Source organism: Zonotrichia albicollis, chromosome 29 (assembly GCF_047830755.1).
Source record: "Zonotrichia albicollis isolate bZonAlb1 chromosome 29, bZonAlb1.hap1, whole genome shotgun sequence".
Classification (NCBI taxonomy): domain Eukaryota; kingdom Metazoa; phylum Chordata; class Aves; order Passeriformes; family Passerellidae; genus Zonotrichia; species Zonotrichia albicollis.
The window spans coordinates 1,720,550-1,742,014 of NC_133847.1; the positions used below are offsets into that span (position 1 = coordinate 1,720,550).

General features: G+C 52.2%; 1 protein-coding gene across 6 annotated transcripts in view; it reads left to right on the forward strand.

Moving 5' to 3' along the window:
- The first annotated feature begins 182 nt into the window (after positions 1–182).
- The window catches only part of PIP5K1C (phosphatidylinositol-4-phosphate 5-kinase type 1 gamma), a 52,767-nt gene continuing 31,484 nt past the window's right edge, over positions 183–21,465 (forward strand). For 5 of the 6 annotated variants that reach the window (XM_074528751.1, XM_074528747.1, XM_074528748.1 and 2 more), the window contains exon 1: positions 335–569. In XM_074528751.1, the coding sequence (XP_074384852.1) occupies positions 470–569 (100 nt within the window). In that variant the 5' untranslated portion in view covers positions 335–469. Of the gene's footprint in view, positions 570–21,465 lie in introns of all 6 variants that reach the window. The other variant, XM_074528752.1, reaches the window with a different exon arrangement.

Below are 21,465 nucleotides of genomic sequence, written 5' to 3' on the forward strand. Positions count from 1 at the left end.
GACCGGCAGACTACCCGCCCCCGGGAGCCCCGCCTCCACTGCCATAGCAACTGGCGGGCAGGCCCCGCCCCCCGCGGGGCCCCGCCCTGGTGCCATGGCGACCGCAGGCCCCGCCCCCCGACCCTGTGGTGTTTCCCCCTCCATCGGAGGTGTCGCGGCTGCCGCACCGTGAGGGATCGGCGGGAGTTGCTGTGGCCTCTCTTGTCCCTCCCCTCCCCCGTCGAATCCCACAGCCCGCTGGTTATCGCGACAGCTCTCCGCCGCATCGCAATTAACTCCGGCGGAAAAGCCCCGCTGTGCTTCCGGCGCTGTTCGGGGCGTGTCCGGCCGCGGCGCCACCCGCGTTCTATGGTCCGCGGCGCTCCCAGGGTCCCCCGCGCCGCGGCCGGTACCCGGGAGGAGCGCGGCGGCGGGCGCTGGCCTGTCCGGGGCCTGTCTTGCCCCGGGGCTGCGCCTGCCCGCGGCCGCCATGGAGCTGGAGGTGCCTGAGGAGGCGGAGGGCTCGGCCGCGGCGAGTGCCGGTGCCATCACTCCGGAGGCCGGCGTAGGGGGACCGGACGCGTCAGGAGGTAACGCGCCGCGAGCACTGGGGGCCGCCCCTGGTTGTCCCCCACCCGGCCGGGCTCCGGCGTGTCCCCGAGTCCCGCCGGCTCGCAGTGGTTCAGCCCAGCCGTACCCCCGGCCGGGCCCCCCCGCGGGGTGCTCGGAGTGGTTCGGTCCAGCCCGCCCCCCCTCCCCGGAGTGCGCCCCCCCCTCCCCCCCCAGACACCGCGTGGTCCCGTCCAACTGCTGCTTCCCTCCCCCCCCCTCTCCCCCGGCCCCGGGGTGGTTCCGCCCCGGCAGGGACACCGGGCTCCCCCCGCTCTGTCCTCGGCACGTGAGGGGCTGCGAGGGGCAGCGGCGGCGCCCGGACCACCGCGCGAGGCACAGGCCGCCCACCTCCGGCACTGCTCCCGGAACCGGCCCCGGCTGGGCCTGCAGGGCCGTGTTGGGGCCGTCCTGTCCCGTCCCCGCTCGGGGGTCGCCCCCCGGAGATCACAGGGTCGGGGGGGGACAGGCAGACCCCGGCAGCGCGGGCGGGGGGGCTTTGCCGCCGGCCGGGGTCCCTCCCGCCGGGTTTGTGAGGGCTCAGAGCGAGCCGAGCCCGGCAGCGGCGTTAGCAGAAGGTTTGGGGTTCCTGAGTGGCAGGATGTATCCATGGGGCTGCGCCTGTGCACCTGCCCCCGCCTCCACCGCTGCCTAATTATTTCTAGTTCATTAACAGCCTCAGGATTGCTGCCTGAGCCGCGCTCGTGATGCTCAGCCCTGCTGCTGACACGCTCCTGCGCAGGCCCGACGCGAAGCTCCCGGCACCTGCCGGAGTCCGGGCTGCTCAGAGGGCTTGGCTGTGGGATGGCAGCGATCTCTGTGGCGTCAGGCCTTTAAATGAGCATCATTAGATCTTCTGAGAGCAGCTAATTACAGTGGAAGCCGTGCTCGTTTGGCAGATGCCATCTGCCCTGCTGGGGCTGTGGCTGTAGTGTGTATTTGGGTAAGGTGCCGAGCTCTGGGCTGGGGGAAGCTGCCCCAGCCGTCCTGCTGTGGTTCCTCGGTGCTGCAGAGACATGCAGGGGCTGGCAGCCTGCAGCCTGCCTTCCCAAGGCTGCTTCTGTGCTCCCACACAGCCTTGGACACCTTTTTGGGAGTGTTCTTCTGCACGGGCAGCGGGGGCAGGTGATGCCAAAGGAGGGAGAGAGAAGCTCTTGCTGCTCACTCGCAGAACAGTTTGGTCTGGAAGGGACCTTAAAGCCCATCTTGTTCCATCCTTCTGCGTGGGGAGGGACACCAGTGAACAATTAAAATACAGTTTGTCCTTGTGATTTTGCTGTCATATATCTGGTTTTTGGGGAGGATAGGGGGTTGTTGCTCAGGACTAGGCAAAGTGTTTATGGAGACTGTTGCTCAGGAAGGGTTTAAGCAGGGTGAGTGTATTTATCTTCTTCCATGAGCAAGTAAATCTGAATTTATGAACCTGTAAGCTGTCTTACCTCCACGGTGATAGTAAAAAAGATGAAACAGAGCCAGTAATCTCACCAATGCTTTGATTTCTCAAGTCAAGTTGCTTACTCCTCACTTGGGTAGCGTCCAAATTGTGTCACTTGGCCTCAGCTGCTCTTGCAGCTGGAGCTCCCGGGGGGCTGGGGACAGCGTGCACAACAGCAAATGAGATTTTGCTGGAGAAAAGCAAACCCTGGGGGATGGAGGTGGCCTTTGGTGGGCTGTGGGAGGGCACGGCTGGACCCACACAGGGTAGGCTGTGCTGTGGGTCTGGGCTTGTCCATGGTCTGAACTGGGTGACAGATCCCCGTAGCACTGGTGCCTGTGCTGCTGTGTGGAGGGGTTGAAATGCCCGTAGCCCACCTACATGGGTGCTTTGTGCTGCTCCCCTCGTGCTGTCAATGAAGGGTCACAGCATGGCTGAAACCTGGTGGGAGAGGAGGCATCTGGGTGCTGTGCTCTGCCTGAACAGCATGGCAGGGTTAATCCAGACTGGGCCAGGCCAGCAAACACCTTCCCCAAACCCTCAGTAATTATAAAAAAAATTACAGTTAGTCTGGTACAGGAGTAAAAGTGCCTGGAGAAGGGCTGGAAGTTGGGGAGGCCTTGGCAGTATGTTGACTTAAGGTACAGAGTGTTCTGAAGGGAGCTTTTGGAAATCTCATGCTTTGAGGGAGAAAACTTCACTTATTGCCAGCAGCAGGGCTCATTCATGAACATACAGGCCCAACTCATTCATTCCTGAGACCCTGGCTTCAAAGTTTTAAAAAGTTTTGTGACCAGCTAGTTGGAAGGGAGTTTTAAAATCTAATGGATGCAGATGCTTGCTGTGCCTTGTCCCTGAATCTGTACCCTCATGCCCTGGGGAGGGACTCCAGGGAGTGTAAGGGCTGCTCCAGGGTTCTGGTGAGCTGTGGGCAGGAGCAGAGGGGGTGTGTGGGGTCACAGGTGAGTACTGGGGTGCCCTGATCCCAGGCATGGCTGGGTAAGCAAAGGCTGCATCACCATTCCTCTAGCCAGGTGCAGTCTGGAGACACAGGGTCTGGAAACCTTTTATTCAAGGGTGGTTGGGTTATGGGAGAGCTGTTACTACAAGGGAACTGGCACCATCCAAGTGTTGGACAGCAGGACTGGCCTCCACCATCTCCTGTCTAAAGTGGGAATTCTCAGTGGGGAAGCAGAGTTGACTTGAAGTTGGATTTATTTCCATTGGTCAGGTCTCCTGTTCCACGGGCTTCAGTCTGCCCATCACTTATGGTCCAGAGCTGGAGCAGAAGCCTCCAATGTGTTCTTCAAGGTTAGATTCTAATCTTTATGGAACTGAAATGATTTAACAAGGATTCACAGTTGTGCTGGACAGCTGTCTTGCTGTACCCGTGGCTGCAGGAGCACAGTGAAGATGCCAGCCCCAGGCAGGGAGAGCCAGGTGTGCAGTGTGCTGGTGGCACCTGTGTGGTGCCTCCAAAACACTGCAGAGCGTTGATTGCGACAGCCCAGGAACAGGATTGCAGCTCTTCCCTCTTAGCAGTGATAACTTTGAAGTGACTTTTGAAGGGTTGCTGGAAGCAATTTTTTCAGTGAGCAGATTAGAGATAAGAGAAGAATTCCACCCTGTGGGGCATAAGCAGTTCAATTCATACCAACTCGATGGAGAGGGGAAATTGAAGAGAGCTTATCAGCTTGAGGAAAAATCAAATGTAAACATCATCCCCAGCATGATTATGGTTCACAGCTTAGTTGGATGTCACATGCCTCTGTGGCGTGAAATGGTGCTGGCGAGGATGATTACAGAGGGAGTCAGCCAGGCAGGAACAGGCAGAAAAACACCCTGTGCCTTGAACTCTTAAAGACCCTGCAGTCACTTCACAGTCAATAAGTCACAGCTCAGCTGCAGGGAAGGAGGAAGGCAATGAAAATAGAATTCAGGCTGCTCTGGCAAATTAATTGTTGTTTAAGATATGAATCGGCTGGAAGCACGTAGGGAAGCTGGGATGTGGAGCCTGGGAGCTGGGAAGGGCAGTGTGCACAGCAGGCACATGTGGGCACTGCCCTAAGGATGCTGAGCCTGCCTGTATGGTGTCAGGGCAGGCTGCAGAAGGAGTTTCTGAGAACACACAGGATGGGGAGTGATTATTCTCATTTTCATTAACCAGCACCTGGCATTGACCTGTGGGTAACCCATTCCACCGCTGCTGGGCAGAGCTGCCACTGCCTGTCCCCCTCGGGGGGCACGTGGGCCTCTCTGGAAGAGCTGCCCAGGGAGTGACCTGAGAGGATTCAGTATGAACAGTATATATAATTTGGGAACTATTATTGAAGTGATTCACTGACATGACCATTATGGGCTCTTGCCAGATGCACAATCATAAGAAATATGGTGTTCCCATATAAGGTGGTTATGGCCTGAAAGGCAGCAGCAGGAATTCCACACTCTCTTCCTTCATGGACACATCTTTCAGTTAGCACCAGTTGACTCCAGAAATAGTCCTGCCATGGCTGTGTGATGCTCTGATAAAGACTTGAGAGCTCTTCTCATCACTTGCTGCTTCAGCTTTGTCAGTGTTTGATTATTCCCATCCATCCTCTTGGGCTGCCAAGCTTATTCCCATGTACCATAATTAATCTCTGGAAGCCTGGCAGGTTCCTCACTCCCGACATGGATGCACAACCATGTGGTTGCTGGGACCTACTGGTGTGAGATCTGTTTATCTGTGCATGTGGGAGCTGCAGGTGTTATGTGGGGGTCATTGACTTGTGACTCAAGAAGCAGAAATCACTGCACCTTTTGCACTGCACTGGGGAATGTCAGGAGCAGAGTGGGAGAGGGAAATGTTTGCTAATCCCAGTGCAAGGAGGATTGCCTTTGTTTAGGTGGAATTGAATGCTCAGTGCTCCCATCCACAGCATGGGGAGGGAGCTGCTGGCCATGTCACTAACATGAGATGCTCCCTCTGGAATCCTGGCTGCGGGAAAGTGGGAGCCAAAGCAGGTCCTGCCTTGCCCAGATGGTCTGATCCCATGGATACAATGTCCCAGATCTCCCCTGGATCCCAGGAAAGACAGTGGGAGCAGCAGGTTTTGGAGTAGGCTGCCAGTTTTGGGACACACTCTGGTTTAACACAGAGGCCTTAGCACCTTCTTTTCTCCAGGATGTTTATGTTGAGAGAGAAGTGACTCAGAATGAAAGAATCACAGAATGAAAGAATAGTTTGGGTGGGAAGGGACCACCTCATTCCAAGTCTCTACTGCGGGCAGGGACACCTTCCAATGGACCAGGGTGCTCCAAGCCCCATCCAGATTGGCCTTGAAGCTCATAAATAGCAGCAGAACAGCAGGTGGCAAGGTGGGGTATTTCCTTTCCCATTAAGTCTTTCCAGGTCTCTAACCAAGATCTCTGACAGTCCCCTTTGATTTGTTCAATAACCCAGTGACAGTGCTGCTGTCCTTCACCCATCTCCCAGGCCTACACGCTGGGTCAGCTCATGAACGTGTGTCATCATAATTTTTTAGTCACATCAGACTGATTGTCTGATCATGTCTGTGGGACCAGGCAGAAGCATTGTGCAGGTGCAAAGCCCTGGTTGTTTGGTGTGGATTCCCTGTAAGTAGTTACTGTTAGATAGACAGACACACCTCTGTGGTATTTCACCATTTCTAAATCCACGGTGAGTGCAAGAACTCAAAGGAGAAAAGTGCTGTTGTGTTTTGTAAGTCTTTGGCAAAGCAGAATTCCTGGTCAAGCATGGTCTGGATGTTTGCTGCTGGCTGAGGGTGCCTGTGCAGCTGCTGGTGTTTCCCTGAGTGCTGGGCTGAGGCCTCACACCCTGCTGAGCCCCTGCTGCTGTTCTGCCGTGGGAATGCACTCCCAGGCAGGAAAACACATGAGCACAGCACAGAGGAAATCAAGGCACTGCCTGGGACCAAAGACTCTTCAATGCTGAAATGAAACAAAAGCACAAGAAGGAAGAGGATCATGTAAAGAACCAAACTTGTGGCCTCTGTGATGTGGGCTTGGTGCTGATCCCCGGCAGGGCAAGCATTGCAGAGCCCAGCATTGCTCACCTGCCTCCTGGGGAGCTTGTGCCAAATGGAAAGCAGCTGCTGGGCATCCCAGGCTCTCCGCTCTGGGCAGAACTGGCAGACTGAGTGTGGACAGGAGCCTGGCTTCTCCTAGAGCCCTGTACACACCAGTGATCATACAGTGATGTTGGGGCTTTTCCTTCTTAGGTAGGTCTTTGAAATACTCACTTCCTAAGCAGCCTGGCACTTGTTTACTTGACCTTTTTTGTGATGCCAAAGCTGGGTTAACCTCCCGACTTTCTGGAAAGCATTTTTTGTAATTAAAAAGCTTAAAGTGATTAGAGCAGCTTTTCTGTTTCTTTGTCTCCTCACCCACGTATTTAGCAGAAAATATTGTCAACCCCAAATTAAGTGTCATCATCTTCCATGGTGTGTTCTTGTGGCTTCCCCAGCTTACATGTGGGTTTTGGCACTGGCTTGTGGTGAATTACCAGGCTGAGTCAGAGGACATGTTGTGGTGGGGAGGAAATCTGAAGCTGGCAGTGTGCTGGGGTGTCCCAGTGTTCCCAGCCCTGCCCATGCCACTGGTCACCATTTACCATGACATATTTTTATCTCACAGCTCTGGGGAGAGGCTGTGAGTCCCTTTGCCTCTCTTTCAGCTTTCTTTGAAAGCTGCAAGCTTTCAGCTGTAGCAAGCATACTGCTCTTTTCTAATTCTATTGAAAAAACCACAAATGTGTACAGCTAAGGAGTTGGTGTGTGATTTGAAGGCTTCTCTTCAATATTTACTGTAACACAGAAGCAGGCTGGAATAATCCACACATGTAGAAGAGCTGTGTTCTTTCATAGCATGGAGCTGGCATGTTCTTTACAGTTGCACCTCTGGCAGATGCCTGTGAGAAGTGCTGTCCCTCTGGATAAGTGCTTGACTTTGCATCTGGAGTTAGAGGAAACAAACTTTGCTATGTCCAACCACTGCCTGTGTCGTTTGCATTCATGCTTTGCAGACTCATCAAGTCAGCCCAGTCCTCATCTCCTTTGTAATCAGCAGAACCTGCATGTTCTCTTTGCAGAAATTGCTACTCGAGAGGGTGGGGAAGACTTCCTGGGAGAAAAGAGAAGTTGTGAACCAGCTGTTTGCCTTCATCGTTGAAGACCTGCCTGTTGCATGGGGAGTGTTTGAAAGGCTAGGACCCACATCCCAGGAGCACAACTGTAGCTGCTCCTGCTGCCCAAGGCCCTCCTTGATCCAGGAAAGGGAACCAGGTCATGGCCTGGGGTTTGTCACAAGACCAGCCCGGGCACATCCACGTCCATGACTGAAAGGGCCTGGAGATTAGCTGAACATGGGAACAGCACAGGCAGCAGCTCCTGTCTTTGTTCTGGGTGAAACAGCTCAGTCTCCTGAACTGGGAGGAATTAATGGATTACAAGACAAGGGCAGCTTTGCCTTTTTTGTGGTCATTAAAACACATCAGCGCTGCTGGGATGGTGCCACTGGTGCTGTGGCTGCTGGGGAGCTCGGGCAGACTGGTCAGACTCCACCGAACTCCAGCCCTGCTTTTCTCTTTTCTGCATAGTGTTCACCTCTCCCAGCCACGCCGGGGAATGAGGCTTGATTCAGCTTCTGCCCTGTGCTCTGGCTGCTGCTGTTAAAGCTTTCCTGCTTCTGCTCTCCTGTGGGAGCTCTTGCATGGGTCTTGGTGGCTCCTGCAAAATGAGTTTTCGTGCTCTGAGGGCCTGTTTAGGCACAGCAGCTGTAAACTCTTCAGTTTAAAGTCAGTAATGCTTTTTTGGACAAAGCTCTGTCAAACTGCTGACTCTTCACATTCAAGTTGTCTGTGTTCCTGTGTCGTGGCAGACACCTCCTAATTTCTTTTCCAGAAGATCTGGTAGTGCTTTGACCTCAGCCATGTCCTGAAGAAAATGCAGCTCACCAGAGGAAGGGAGTGCTGGGCTGGGAGCCAGTTGGGTCTCTACTCCTTCACTGAATTTAGTAAATCAGAGTAATTCCCCAGCTGTTTCATGGGGTTTTTTTTCCATAGGAGAAGTGTCCTGCTGCTTTTGGGGCTGGGGGCCTGAGTTCACAGTCGTTTATCAGGGCTGGTGTTAGAAGCATGTGCCATGTCCTTAGTGTGACCCAAGCTTTGGGCAAATCAGGATGCTGCCCTTCAAAATGGGTGTCTTGGATGTGTCAGACTGTGCTGGTGACCATGTTGTGCTTTTGCAAGAGTAGAATTAGTCAAGACTGTTTTGCCTGCTCATTTGCTGCCTGACAAGATGTTGTTTAAATTGCTGGTTAGACTTTTCTTTCCCTTGGCATTTGCTGTTCTCAGTTGCTGCTTTATTTTCTGTCACCCCAAGTAAGTGAAGGTCTGGATTTCCAGTGGCTGAGACAACCACTGGGACTGGTGAAGTGCAACCTGATGGAGTTGAGGACTGACACAGAAACATGTGTCATGTCCATTGGAAGAGCATTGTTTGTGAAGTCAGTCTCTTGGCAATTCAAGCTTGATGCCCAAACTTGCCTTCTGCCTCCCTGGTTAAGGTTGGGTTCACCTCACCTGGGCAGAGGGGTCTTGCCAACCCTATGTGGGACAGGAAGGCCAGGGAGGAATGCAGTAGGTAGAATAAAAGCAATTCTCTTGTATATTTAAAGCAGTAGTAATTTAGGTCACCTTAATCTGCTCTCCCTCCTCCCTTTCCTGTGGGATGGGAGAATATCCCAGCCATGTGTGCTGCAGGGGGATGATGAGGGGGGACCACCTTCCTCTTGCTGCTGTCGAGCTGTGGTGCATCCTGTGGTCTTGGGAGGCTTCTCTACCTGTTTATTACCTACCAAAATAATCAAATATAGCTCTCCAGCAGTACAGCAAAACAGTGTTGTTTCTGTGCATGAGATGAATGACTTCAAGGTGATTTAATTCAATTATTTCAACTATTTTTTGGGGTGGAATTCCTGATTTGTGGATGGAACTGTCATTCTGGTTTAAGGACGAGCATCCTGCTGAGCTCTAGGAATTTACCTGGTTTTTCACCAGTTATAGTTGGGCAGCAGTACAGTCACAGCATTGCTTCAGGTGCTGTTCACTGCTGGTCCTGTCAGCCCTCCAGTGATGGAGTTGGCTCAGAATGGCTGTGTATGGATTTTTATCTCATTCAAGGCTGAGCTCAGGTAATTCAGGCCACTTGGCACCAATTTGAGCAACTTGAGTGGAGCAGTTTGGGTTGGTGCGTTGATAACAACTCACAAAGGGTTCAGAGCACTTGAGTATTTTTATGTAATTGGCAAATTTTGAGAAGTTTCATGAAATCCTTTCAAAGCTCAAGACTCATCTCCTGAGTCCTGTTAGGCTCCCAGCAGACCACAGTGCTGGAAACCACAGAGTCACAGAATCTCCTGGGTTGGAAGGGACCCATGAGGATCATTGAGTGCAGCTCGTGGTCCTGCACAGGAGAACCCTCAGAATGCCACTGAGTGCCTGAGGGCATTGTCCAACACTTGGGAGCTCTGGCAGAGTTCAGGCTCAGCCACCAGCAGTGCTGGGTCCTGCTTTGTCCAACACACTTGATAAAATTTTGGGAGTCACAACAGCTGAGTGGGACATGGCTGGTTTCTGCCCTTGGAGCCTGCTTGGTTTTGTGACCACAGTGGATCCCACAGAGGGGACAGCCCAACTGAAGTCAGTTGATCCCTCTGGTGTCTGTTGATTTTACTTGAGGTCCTGAAAAACTGGGGCATTTAAGAAAAACCTTCAGGCTTGGCATAAGGCCTAGAAACACGTGTGTGCATTGTACAAAGTAAAGTGAAGGTGATGAACTGGGGCCTTCCATGGCCTCTGGTTGAGTCTTTGGGATGTGCAGCTCTCATCCCAGTGTAGGGCTGGAACTGGAGCTCGCCCTGGCTTTGTGACACCGATGGCATTTTCCACGTGGGTTAATGGGGGAGAGGGAAGAGTTCTCTGCAAGGCAAAAGTGACTTTGTTAAAAGTCTGCTGCTCTAAAATACCAGGGAAGATCTGCCTGTCTTTCTGCTGCCTTGTCATGTTTGGCACATTCTGTGACCTGGGCCAAGGCACAAGGAAATATTGCCAAAGCCTCTGCTTTGAGGAGGATGCAGCAGCTGAGGACAAAGATGTTGCAGTAGTTTTTCTTTCTGTAGTTTCTCTGCACATCTGATGGACCAGATTTTGTAGATTTTTCAGTATAAAATTGTCCATTATTGCAGTTTTCAAGGGGAGGGAGCTGGCTAAAATCCTCCTCTGGCTGAGTGCTCCTTCCCTGAATGTGCTGATGGCACTTCAGCAGTCACAGTCACTCCGCTTGGATGCTGATGTGGAACTTGGTTGTCTCTGTGCGTTCTGGATTCCGCAGTTTCTGTCAGTGTAGCTGGTTCTGCATCCCTGTGCCAGGATGAAGGGGTGGTGTGCTCAGTCCCACATGCAGCCCAGAGGGCAGATGTAATACCTGAAACTGCTTGTCTTCTTTTTAAATGTCACTTTTAACTGGGTGTCATCTGCAAAGTGACAGTTTTCCTCCTCTCTGTACGTGTTGGGTGCCGCTCTCTCCATCTGGCTGGCTGTGTTGACGGGGGCAGTGTACAAAATGCTGGCAAAAACTTTAGAGATGTAAAATAGTCCCTGACTTTAAAGCTGGAATAGAGAGAGCAGAAAATGAAGTCTCAAAGCTGTGCTTGTCACTGTTAATGACATGCTCAGTTACAGACACTTGCTGAGGTGGAATTCAGAAATAAGGCCTTGGGTTTCACTCTTGCTTAACAGGTAGGGATTATTTGGGAGTTTAAGTAGAACATGTTATGGGGTGATTTTTGTGGTTGGTGAGGACTGTTTGTTCAGTGATTAGAGCTGAAATCTGGAAGGTTAACAATTGCCTTTGCTTAATGGAATGTTTTTTCCCCTTGTAATTCTGAGTTACATTACAAGACAATGAAGTTTTTCAGGAGGTGGATATTGTGTTGCATTTTGTAGCTTTTCACAGAATCCTGGAATATCCTGAGCTGGAAGGGACCCTCAGGGATCATCCAGGCATTAACCAGGAGACCCCAACACCCTGAGCAGCCCTGGGAGCTCCCGCAGCTCTGGCAGCCTTGGCACCATTCCCTGGGCAGCCTGGGCAGTGCCCAGCAGCCTCGGGGGGCAGAACCTTGCCCTGAGCTCCATGCCAAGGCCTGGCACAGCTGCAGCCCTTGCTGGGCTCCTGTCCCTGTGCCAGAGCAGAGCTCAGCCCCTGCCCCTGTGCCTGCCCTGGGGAGGAGCTGCAGCCCCCGAGGAGCCTCCCCTCAGTCTCCTGGGCTGCAGCTGAACCAGCCAAGTGCCCTCAGCTGCTCCTCAGCCCTTCCCCAGCTCCGTGTCCCTCCTCTGGGCACTCTCCAACAGCTCTGGGTCCTTCTGATCCCGTGGTGCCCAAAGTGCCCCCAGCACTGGAGCTGAGGCTGCAGCCTCATACTGACTGATGTACATATGGATTTTTTAAATTCCAAGATACTTCTTCTCAACCCAACATCTCTTCAGGCTTAAATTAATTTTGATGGTAGAGAACTGCTGACAGTCTTTCTCCTCTGTAGTCTCAGAGGGTTGGATGTTTGTTTGCATTTCAGTATTGGGCAGGAGTCACTGGTGGATTAACTATCTGGGACACTCTTTTGAGTAAGTGGCTTCTGGACTGATAATGCCAGAAAATGCTTATTAAAGAAAATGAGAAACGTGGCAATTTGGGAGGAACTTGGTTTAATATGTGCAGGCTCTGGTTTTGCATGGATGGGATGGCAGTGCACTTCCACAGGGGATGAGATTTAAGGTTTATAACAATCTCAGAGACATACTGTGGCTCCCTGAACTCCCAGATTTTCAAACACAAAGATTGGATTTATTTTTAATCTTTTCTAAACTGAAAACTGGGAGTGAAAGGAGGCTAGAAGTGCCCAGCATGAAGAGCAAACTGTGACCTAGAGAAACAAGGTGGGTTTTTACAGTAGCTGAAGAAATTAAATTTAAATGCTGTTTTGCTGTGAAGTGGGTTAAAAACTTAATCTGTAAGGGTGAGGTGGGGTGAAAACTGACTTAATTCAAGGCCTGTGGGAGGGAGGGATAAGATGTGTCTGAATGGCAGCTGCTCATCTAAAGGAAAAAGGAGTGTGTTGCAGGCAGAAGTAGCAAGTGCTGCCAGTACTTCATGTTTTCTATTAGAGCTCCTGCTTCTGACTTGACAGGAAAACAATCTCCAAACCTCCTTTGCCTTATGACTCACCTTTAAGTGCAGGCAGAACCAAGGCTCCCATTTTGGTGAAGGGGAAACCAAGACTGAGGCCCATCCTAAACTGTAGAGCTTGGTCAGGCCACCCTTGAAAGGGGCTGTGGTAGCTGCAGGATGGTTCTGCTTCATCACAGCTGCCTTCTCCTGTTCCATGGGCACCTTCCCCTGCTGCTCTGGGCTCCCAGCTGCCCTCCTGCCCTGCTGTGGGAAAGGAGCCCAAGCTGTGCCTTGGTGGGACAGAGCTGGGGGCTGCAGCCATCTGCTTTGGAAGGAGGCTGCTGGGTTGGGAGCCAGGAAATGTAAACCTTAAGCCATGAGACTGCCCTTGTCAGCTGCAGAATCCTTTATTCCCCACTGAGAGCTGCTGTGTGAGTGTTGGCCAGTGTCACCACACACCTCTGTGTGTTCCTGCCTCCACAGCCACCACCATAAACCAGAGCTGGTGGCTGGGAGGAGAAGCCTGAGCACACAGCTGGGTTGTCCTCCTGGAGATGCTTTTCAGAGAGAATATTTGATGTCAGTGTGCCTGGCTGTGGCTTGTATTTATCTCCAAACAGAGGAGCAGATTGTGCTGTTCCCCCTCTCTTTTGCAGGTCAATGGCAGTGTGTGTTTGTTTGATCCAAATTTGTAGTGTTCTGGTTCAGAGGAACGAATTTATTTCTTGTTTTATTGAAGTCTTAGCAAACAGTGTTAAAGAATTCATGAGGTTCTTCTGTGTAGTTCAGAAATGCTAAGCTGAATTTCCCTCCATGCTGCTGGCTTGAGTTGTGTGCCCAGCAGGACCAGAGCAGTGATTGCCCCCTGTGCTGGGCACCCCAAATCCTGGGGTCACTTTGGGCCCCTCACAACAAGAAGGACATTGAGGGGCTGGAGGGTGTCCAGAGAAGGGAACGGAGCTGGGGAAGGGGCTGGAGCCCCAGGAGAGGCTGAGGGAGCTGGGGGGGCTCAGCCTGGAGCAAAGGAGGCTCAGGAGGGACCTTGTGGCTCTGCACAGCTCCTGACAGGAGGGGACAGCTGGGGTGGGGTCAGGCTCTGCTCCAGGGAACAGGGACAGGAGAGGGAACGGCCTCAAGGTGGCCTAGGGGAGGTTCAGGTTGGACACTGGGAAAATCTCCTGACTGAAAGAGTGCTCAGGCCTTGACAGGCTACCCAGAACAGTGGTGGTGATGATATTCCTGGAAGGAAGTGTTCAAAAAACAAGTGGAAACGGCACTTGGCTGTATGGCTTAGTGGGCATTGAGCTTCAGTAGAGGTTGGGCCTGATGATGTTGGAGGTCTTTTCCAGGCTTGGTGATTCCATGATTCATGTGGCATCCCAAGTTTTCCCTTGTGTTGGGCAGATGCTGAGTCAAGCCCTGAGAAGGGCACAAGTTGTTCAGGGCTCTGTTTGAGAACCTTGGAGAGCAGAAGTAGTTCCCAGTTGCATCTGGAGCTTACAAAGTTATTTCAGTGCACATTTATGAGCTGTGTAGGCAGCCAGCCTGGGCTCTTCCTGAGGTGGTCACTTGTGTTTTTGCAAAGTCATTGTCTTGGGAATTCAAGCTTGATGCCCAAACTTGCCTTCTGCCTCCCTGGTTGAGGTTGTGTTCACTCCACCTGCGCATCCTACCTGGGTAGAGGGGTCTTGCCAACCCTGTGTGGGACAGGAATAGTCTTAGTTGTAGTCAGTCAGTATTCTTTAGTTGTAGTTCTCTCTGTTTAAGGCATGCCTTTCCTCCTCCTCCTCACTGGACAGGAGCTGCCCTGAAACCCACAGCACCAGATCTGGAGGTTCTGGCAAGCTGGGAAGAGAGCTGACCCAGCTGGCTGGGGTTCAGCTCCAAGGTAACCTGTTGTCTTTCTTCTGTCAGACACATCCTAGAAACCACATCACTTCAGAGAGACCTTGAGCCCTCCTCTGTCCTGTGCAAGTGCAGGAATGCCAAGGTGAGGCACATCCCGTGGCCTCTGCAAGCTCAGCCCAAGCTGGTGCTGCTCCCAGAGGGGTTTGTGGCTGTCCTGGGTACAAGTGTGTGCTCAGCCTTGGGGGAAACAGTGCCAGCAATCTGCAGGGTCCTCAGCACCTGGGGGCCTGCAGGAGTTTAGGAGAAGAAGCTCGGCAGCAGTCTCAGTTCTGCCTGAGCAGCACCTTGGGAGCCTGAGTGCTCTTTTGGAATTTGCTCTTTCTTCTTTTGCATCTTTGGTTGGGCACATACCCGTGCAGAGTCTGGAGATCTGGCTCCCAAATGAATGAATGAATGGGCATTGCTGCACTTGGCTAAATAGAAGTAATAAATTCCTGGCTGAGCCTCTTAAGTGCAAGTCCTCCAGAAGAAGCTGCTTTTCTGCCCCAGCTTTGAGCAGGCTGCAGGTGTGTGCCAGAGCCAGCCTGTCCTTAGCTCTGGCTGCCTGCGCTGCAGGAGGCTGGCCCTGGTCTCAGTGGAACTGAGACATCCCTGTAGCCCGGCATGGGCAGCAGGCTGTGTCTTCATGCCCTCCTTGTGTGTCTCACCTGTTTGAATTTCCTAGTAAGAGCTCTAGAAGTGTTTTTTGAGATGTCATTGTCTTTTAGGTATCTCCTTTTCAGCTCCTAGCTGAGTCACTGGCTACCATGCTACAGCCAGGATCCCAGGGAGAGGAGAGACTTGCTGAAACTTTGAGTTACAATTTTTGGCAGCACACTCCATCTTTGGAGCTTGTTCTGCTGTGGTTTTCTTCCATCTGTTCAGGTGCCTTTGTGAGAGCAGAGCAGGAGCACCTGACCCAAACACTTGAGACACAGAGAGCAGAAGGCCTTAGCTAGGCTGGTGAGAAAAGAACATGGTAGTGAGCAATAATGTAAATTTATTCTTAGCCTCCAACTCCCCACACCATGTGTCAGTAGCTGTTGCCCTGGAGGTCATTCCTGAGTGTGACAGCACAGTGACCTGTCTGTCCCTAACTGCTGCTGCAGCTCTGGGCAGTGTTGGCTCCCAGAGCCCCAGCTGGTGAAGAGTGGAGGCTCAGGATCCCTCCTGGCCACCAACCCCTCAGTCTGGGGAAGAGAGAAGGTGTTGGCATGTCCAGGGAGGGGAGGGATCATGGAGCCACAGAATAGTTTGGGTTGGAAGGGACCTTAATGCTCATCTTGTTCCATCACCTGCCATGAGCAGGGACACCTTCCACTAGACCAGGTTGCTCCAAGCCCCATCCAACCTGAGCTCGAGCACTGCCAGGGCTGGACAGCCACAGCTCCTGAGGACATCCTGTGCCAGGGCCTCGCCACCCTCACAGCCAAAAATTCTTCCCAACATCCCATCTAACCCTGCTCTCTGGCAGTGGGAAGCCATTCCCCCTTGTCCTGTCCTTCTAAGCTCTTGTCCAAAGTTCCTCTCTGGCTCTCTTGGAGCATCTTTAGGCCCTGCAAGGGGCTCTGAGCTCTCCCTGGAGCCTTGCCCAGGTGAACACCCTCAGATTCAGAGCAGAGGGCCTCCTGCTCTTGCTCCAGGTCCTCTGGACTTGCTCCAGCAGCTCCATATCTTGTTGATGTTGGACCCCAGACCTGGAGGCAGCTCTGCAGGTGGGACCTCACGCAAGTGGGGTGGAGGAGCAGAATCCCCTTCCTCAACCTGCTGGTCACAATTCTTTCAATGCAGCCCAGGATCCATCTGGATCTACCTGGAGGAAAGAATTTGCAGTAGCTGGGATGGATTAAGCAGAGTTTGCTCCTGAAGAGCTGGCCAGCCCTCACTTTGTTGTGCTCTGGGATGTGGATGGGTGGTGCAGGAGAGGCACAGGCAGCAAGGGTGGTGAGGTGCTGCCAGGCAGGCACAGGACATGCTGATGGGAAGGAGTGGAGTTGGAAGAGTGAGTTTTGAATGAGACCAAGAAACCAGCTCAGATGAGCTGTATCTGCAGCCTGAAGAGCTTGGATTTCTCCTTTTTACATCAGCAAAAACTCAGGTTTATTTAGAAGTAGGTCATAGAATCATGGAACCATTAAGGTTGCAAAAGACCTGCAAGATTATCAAGTCAAACCTTGACTGGATGTGTCACTGCTCTGCTTTTTTAAGCATGTTTTCTTAACTGTGTGTTTTCATTTGTACCTGGTCAACTTGAAAACCATGTCTGAGTTGTGCAGAGGATGTGCTCTTTGAGGGCTGTATCACAAACTCACACTCTAAAAACTGGAAATGCAACCTAATGCTTTTGTCTGGAGATCTGTTTTTGAAACAGGTAGAAGTTAGAGATCTCCCTGCCTCCTTTCCCACCCAGGCCTTGTCCTCAGCATTGGGATGCAAAGCTCCACATTGCAGTGTTGTCAGCAGCACCTGTGGCAGCCTGGAAGTGTTTGGTGAAGGAGTTTGTTGGCTGCTCCCATGGGCTGGGTGCAAGGAATTTATCTCCAGTGACGCAGGTTACACGTAACCTTGCTCTGAAATCCCCTTTCGAGTCTCCAGTGCTTGAGCACCCTCAGAAAATCTCTGTCAGGTGATGTTAGCCAGAGTGGAATTAAATCTTACAGGATTTAGCCGAGCAGCTTTGGCTACAGAGTAAATCAGGAAATGCCCCACTAGGTAAAAATCCAGGTGCACCTTTGGGATGTCTTGTGAAGGGTGGCTGCAGTCAGAACAGCTGTTTTCCCATTTGGGGGCTGCTGTTGCTTGGGATGCTGGGATCCCACAGATTTAAAGCTGTGCTGACTGTGGTGGCATCTCTATGTCCTGGTGTTGTGGCAGGTGATTATTGGGAAGCCTCAAATAGATTTCCTTACCTTCTTTGACTGTAGTAACTGGACTTCAGCATGTTTTTTAGAGTGCCAGAAAATGGTGGATACCTTTAATGGGTTGCAGTCTTGTATTCTCAGGCTAAATTAGATTAGAATAATTCCTGCTGGTGAGTGAGCAAGGGGCCCAGGCTCCTTTGAGGAAGACATTTTTAAGTAGTGGAAGGTAGAAATTATCTGGTGGAGCCCTCCCAGAGGGAGCCAGGGCAGAGAGATAAAGTCGGGGGGATAGTTTGTCACTGTCTCAGGCAGCCTGCAGTCCAACTCTTGTGGTGTCTGCTGGAATGATTCCTTTGCATTGCCAGTGCTCCCTCAGACAGGCTGAGATCCTCTGCAGGATACCCAGAGAAGGAATACTGGAAAGGGAGCCAAGCTGATGTGCAAAGGCATCCTCCTGCTCTAGTTAAAGGGGGTTTGTCCTCTCAATATCTTGTGCTATTTATCAGCATAAGAAATTTTAGGATTGAGCACAGTGAATATATCCTTTTTCCAGCTAGCAGTTCCCTGTCCTTTGCCTGGTACCTGCCTTGAGGTGTCCTCACAGAGCCAGCGAGTTCCAAAAGGAGCCTGGCTGGTGCAGGGGCTCCAGCAGCACTAATCCTGCCTGGCTGGGAGGTGCTGTGGGCTGACACTAAGCCCCAAGCAGGCAAAGCCTGAGCTATGCCACGATGGAAACCCTGGGTATTTGGGACAGAACAACTGTTCTGGCTGTGGCAAGCAGGGTGTAAACTCAGATTAGTCAGGTCAAGCTACTCCCTCATTATTAGTGGCATTGGGAGAGCAGCATGTTGGAGGATGGAGGTGAGCCTCCTTCCCTGCACATTGGTAGGACATGTTAAAGGTCCTGGATCCTGCTTCTCATCCGGAGTCTGCAGGCAGGGGGGATGCTTGGAAAATGAAGGAGGGAAGTGAATTCCTTCACTGCCTTGTGCTTCTCTGACCTGGGTTTGGGAAGTGCCTCTCAGGGACCTTGTGGCAGCTGGAAACTCCATCTGAACACACAGAATAGAGTCCCAGGGGTACCTGGGTCATGTGCTACATTCAGGTCCCAGTGGTTTTACAGCACAGCTAGAAAGGCAGCAGGAGGTTCTGTGTCCTCTTGCTGCCAAACCTCAGCTCTGGGCAGGCAGGACATGCTGGAGTGAGCAGAGTCAGTGGGTTGTAACCTGCTAGTAGCGGATTTGAAGCTTATCCTTCCTTTGAACAAAGGTAAGGGCAGCTGAATGTTGCTCTGGCTCTTCTGGATGATTGTGAGGAATGTGGCTTCAAAGTCCTTCAGCCTTTTATGGCCCTGCTCTAAATTGGCGTCGTGGCTTGAGTGCGGCACCTCTGTGCATGAGTGTCATCACAGGCACAGAACTGGCTCTGTCCTGCAGAGGTGACGCTTCTGCTCCATGTTTGCTGTCTCTAATCCTGCTCCAGCTTTGTCGTGAGTGCTGGTGGGCAGATTGGGCTTGCAGGTTGTAATAAACAGCGAAGGCAGAGGGAGGGAAGAGGCCGCCATTCCCAGGCATTCCCAGGCTGCTGCTGGGTGTCCGACCTTGGGAGCCTCCCCTGCCTGCCCCCACTGCCCGGGGGGACGTGCTGGGAGCCTGTGTTCCTCCCTGCACGATCCTCCCGTGGCCAGCGTGTGGAAGGGAGCAGGAACACGGTGTTCAGATAAGGCTGCACCTTTCCCATGGAGCAGATGTTTGCCCGAACATCCCCCTGGATTGCATAATTACTGAGGCGAGCGGCTGCAGCCTGTTCCGCTGCTGGGTGGCAGCTATTGTGTGCTGCTTTTGATGAGATTCTTGTTGTGCTTTTTGTCACTGTGTCACACGCTTTGGGCTCAGCACTCCAAAATTGTCCTTTTTCTACGTGCAGCTGATCCAAAACAAGAAAACAAATCAGTTCTTTTTGAATTTCATTTCCCTGGTCTTGTCCTGCTTGTTCCTCGCTGTAATTGGGCTTTGGTGCTGTAAGTGCTTTTGCAGGGAGTTGTTAAGGAAGCGTTGCAGTGTGGTGATGTCCTGGCTCAGCTCCCTGGGGAGGGCTGAACTCGGGGTGCTGCGCCCCGGATGTGTTGGCACCTGCACTGACGATGAGGAAGGGACGTGTTAACTCCCTGCTTGCGTCTTCAGCTGGGATAAACGGATTTATTTTTGAGGCAGAAAGAGTTTCTGCATAAACCCAAAAATAAACCAGGCTGGTAGATGCCTTTACTGCAGAACATCCTTTTGTGGCAGTGCCTGGCAGTGCTGATGCTCCATAAGCTGGAAGTTTGCTTTGATCAGGAGAGCTGGGCTGTAAAATACAGGTTCAGTGCTGATCCCTAGGAGCCAGCAGGGGAGCAGCTTCTGGGGTCTGGGGTCAGAAACATGAGGGGGTGTCTGGGGCTCCCTGTGCCCGTCTGTCTCCACTTAATGGAAGAGCATGTCCATGCCCGGGGTGGAAAGGAGGGGTCAGCCGTGTCACTGCTCTCAGCAGGTAGCACAGCAGTGCCCCGAGGCCCAGCCTGCACATTAAGCTCTTTCCCTTCGTTTGTACAAGCCATTTATTTGTACAAGCCTTGCTGTTCCCATCCCCAGCGTTTTGCTGAGGAAAACAAGACAAAGGCCATGGGAAGAGTGCATCACTCAGAGCTGGGGCAGCAGATCCTGGTGTGCAAATGTTGTTTTATGTGAAGGTGGCTCCTGTGTGCTTCAAACAAGGCACGGAGCCCACGTGGGTGACAAGAAGGAGCAGAGGACAGGGAGGAGGTCAGGGTGGCTGAGGTGGGATTAAACAGGATTATTTCTCTCTGGCCTCTCCTGTACCCAGTTTGGATACTGCCTGGTGCTGCCAGCATTTCTGCTGCAAACAGCTGCTGGACTGTGGATGCTGGCTGAAGTGTCCTGAGGAATGTTGAGCTACCTGTGCTGCAGGTGCGTCAGAGCCAGGCCTCTCCTCCCCCTGTGTGCTTGCCCATAGGGATGGAGCCAGCCTTGCCTGAACACTGGGATGAGTAATGGGGTGAGCCAGGCAGTAGAGAGGGTCAGCACCAGTTTTGTGTGGGTGATCCCAAAAGTCAGTCAGTCTGGCCATGCTGCAGGGAAAAATAAATACATTTAGATGGTAAAGCTTTATGTAGGTTCTACATAACAAGCAGAATTTATCTCAGGTTGCTTTATTTCTGTCTTATTTCTCCAAGCTCTCAGATGCCAGGAGCAGTGATCCACACCCAGGGTGCTGAACAGCTACAGCTCTTTTGCCAAGAGATATAGCACATGTGAGGGGAAAAAACCCCAACATTTTAATTTAATTTTGTGCCTTACTTGATGATTCTCATCTGAATAAAATTGTGTTGAATTATGGGAAGAAAATATATTTAATGATCAGAAGTAGATGCCTGGGAAGGGCAGGTTGCACTCAGCTGCCTTCTCTGGGGGGGCTCAGCCAGCTCCTGCTCCCTGTGGTGTCCCCTCCCCTCCCAGGACTGCCCTGTGCTGCTGCTCCGTGTGCTGGGAGCTGGAGCCACACGTGTGGCATGTGAGAAAAAATTCAGGGATTGCTTTTGCCTGTTCCTTGAGACACAGCCTGATGCTTCTGCTGGCTGCTGCTCTGGATCAGAGGCTGCTTCCCAGCTCAGGAGTGTTTTCTGGCTTGCAAGAGAGATGGAGAGGGACTCTGGAGAAGGGCCTGGAGGGATGGAACAAGGGGGAATGCGCTGTCAGAGGGCAGGGATGGATGGGATATTGCAAAGAAGTGCTTCCCTGTGAGGGTGCTGAGGCCCTGGCACAGAGTGCCCAGAGCAGCTGTGGCTGCCCCATTGCTGGAGGTGCCCAAGGAGGGGGCTCAGAGCACCCTGGTCCAGTGGAAGGTGTCCCTGCCCATGGCAAGGGCTGGAATGAGATGAACTTTAAGATCCCTTCCAACCCATACTATTCCATGGTTTGCTGAATCACCTTCCCCCAGTCTCCCTTAACGTTAATTTGTTTTTACCAGCAGTCTCTTACAGGTAGTAACAGTGGTCTCTTTTGATGGATATGTTTAATTTCCATCCTTTCTGCCTGTATATATAGCAATACATGTGCAGGGACTTTAACTTCCACACCTCCTGTCTTGGCATTCTTGTTCCTGCCTTTGCCTGTAAGTCATTGACTGAGCAAGCTGTATTAGGGGTCAGATGGAACAGGGAATCACATTCTGGTTACAGTCTCCACATCCCCTCATTGTCCACATGGGCTGCTCAGCTGTGTCACATTGTCTTGTTCTCAATGGAGAAAGTGAAAAATGAGATAGGCACACTCCTCTGGGACACCTTCCACCAGAGCAGGCTGGGTGCAAGTGGCAAACTGCAGGTCTCTGGTGGGCTGGATTTCTGGGAGAGTCATGCTGCTGCAGCCTCCAGCCAAGGAGCTTATGT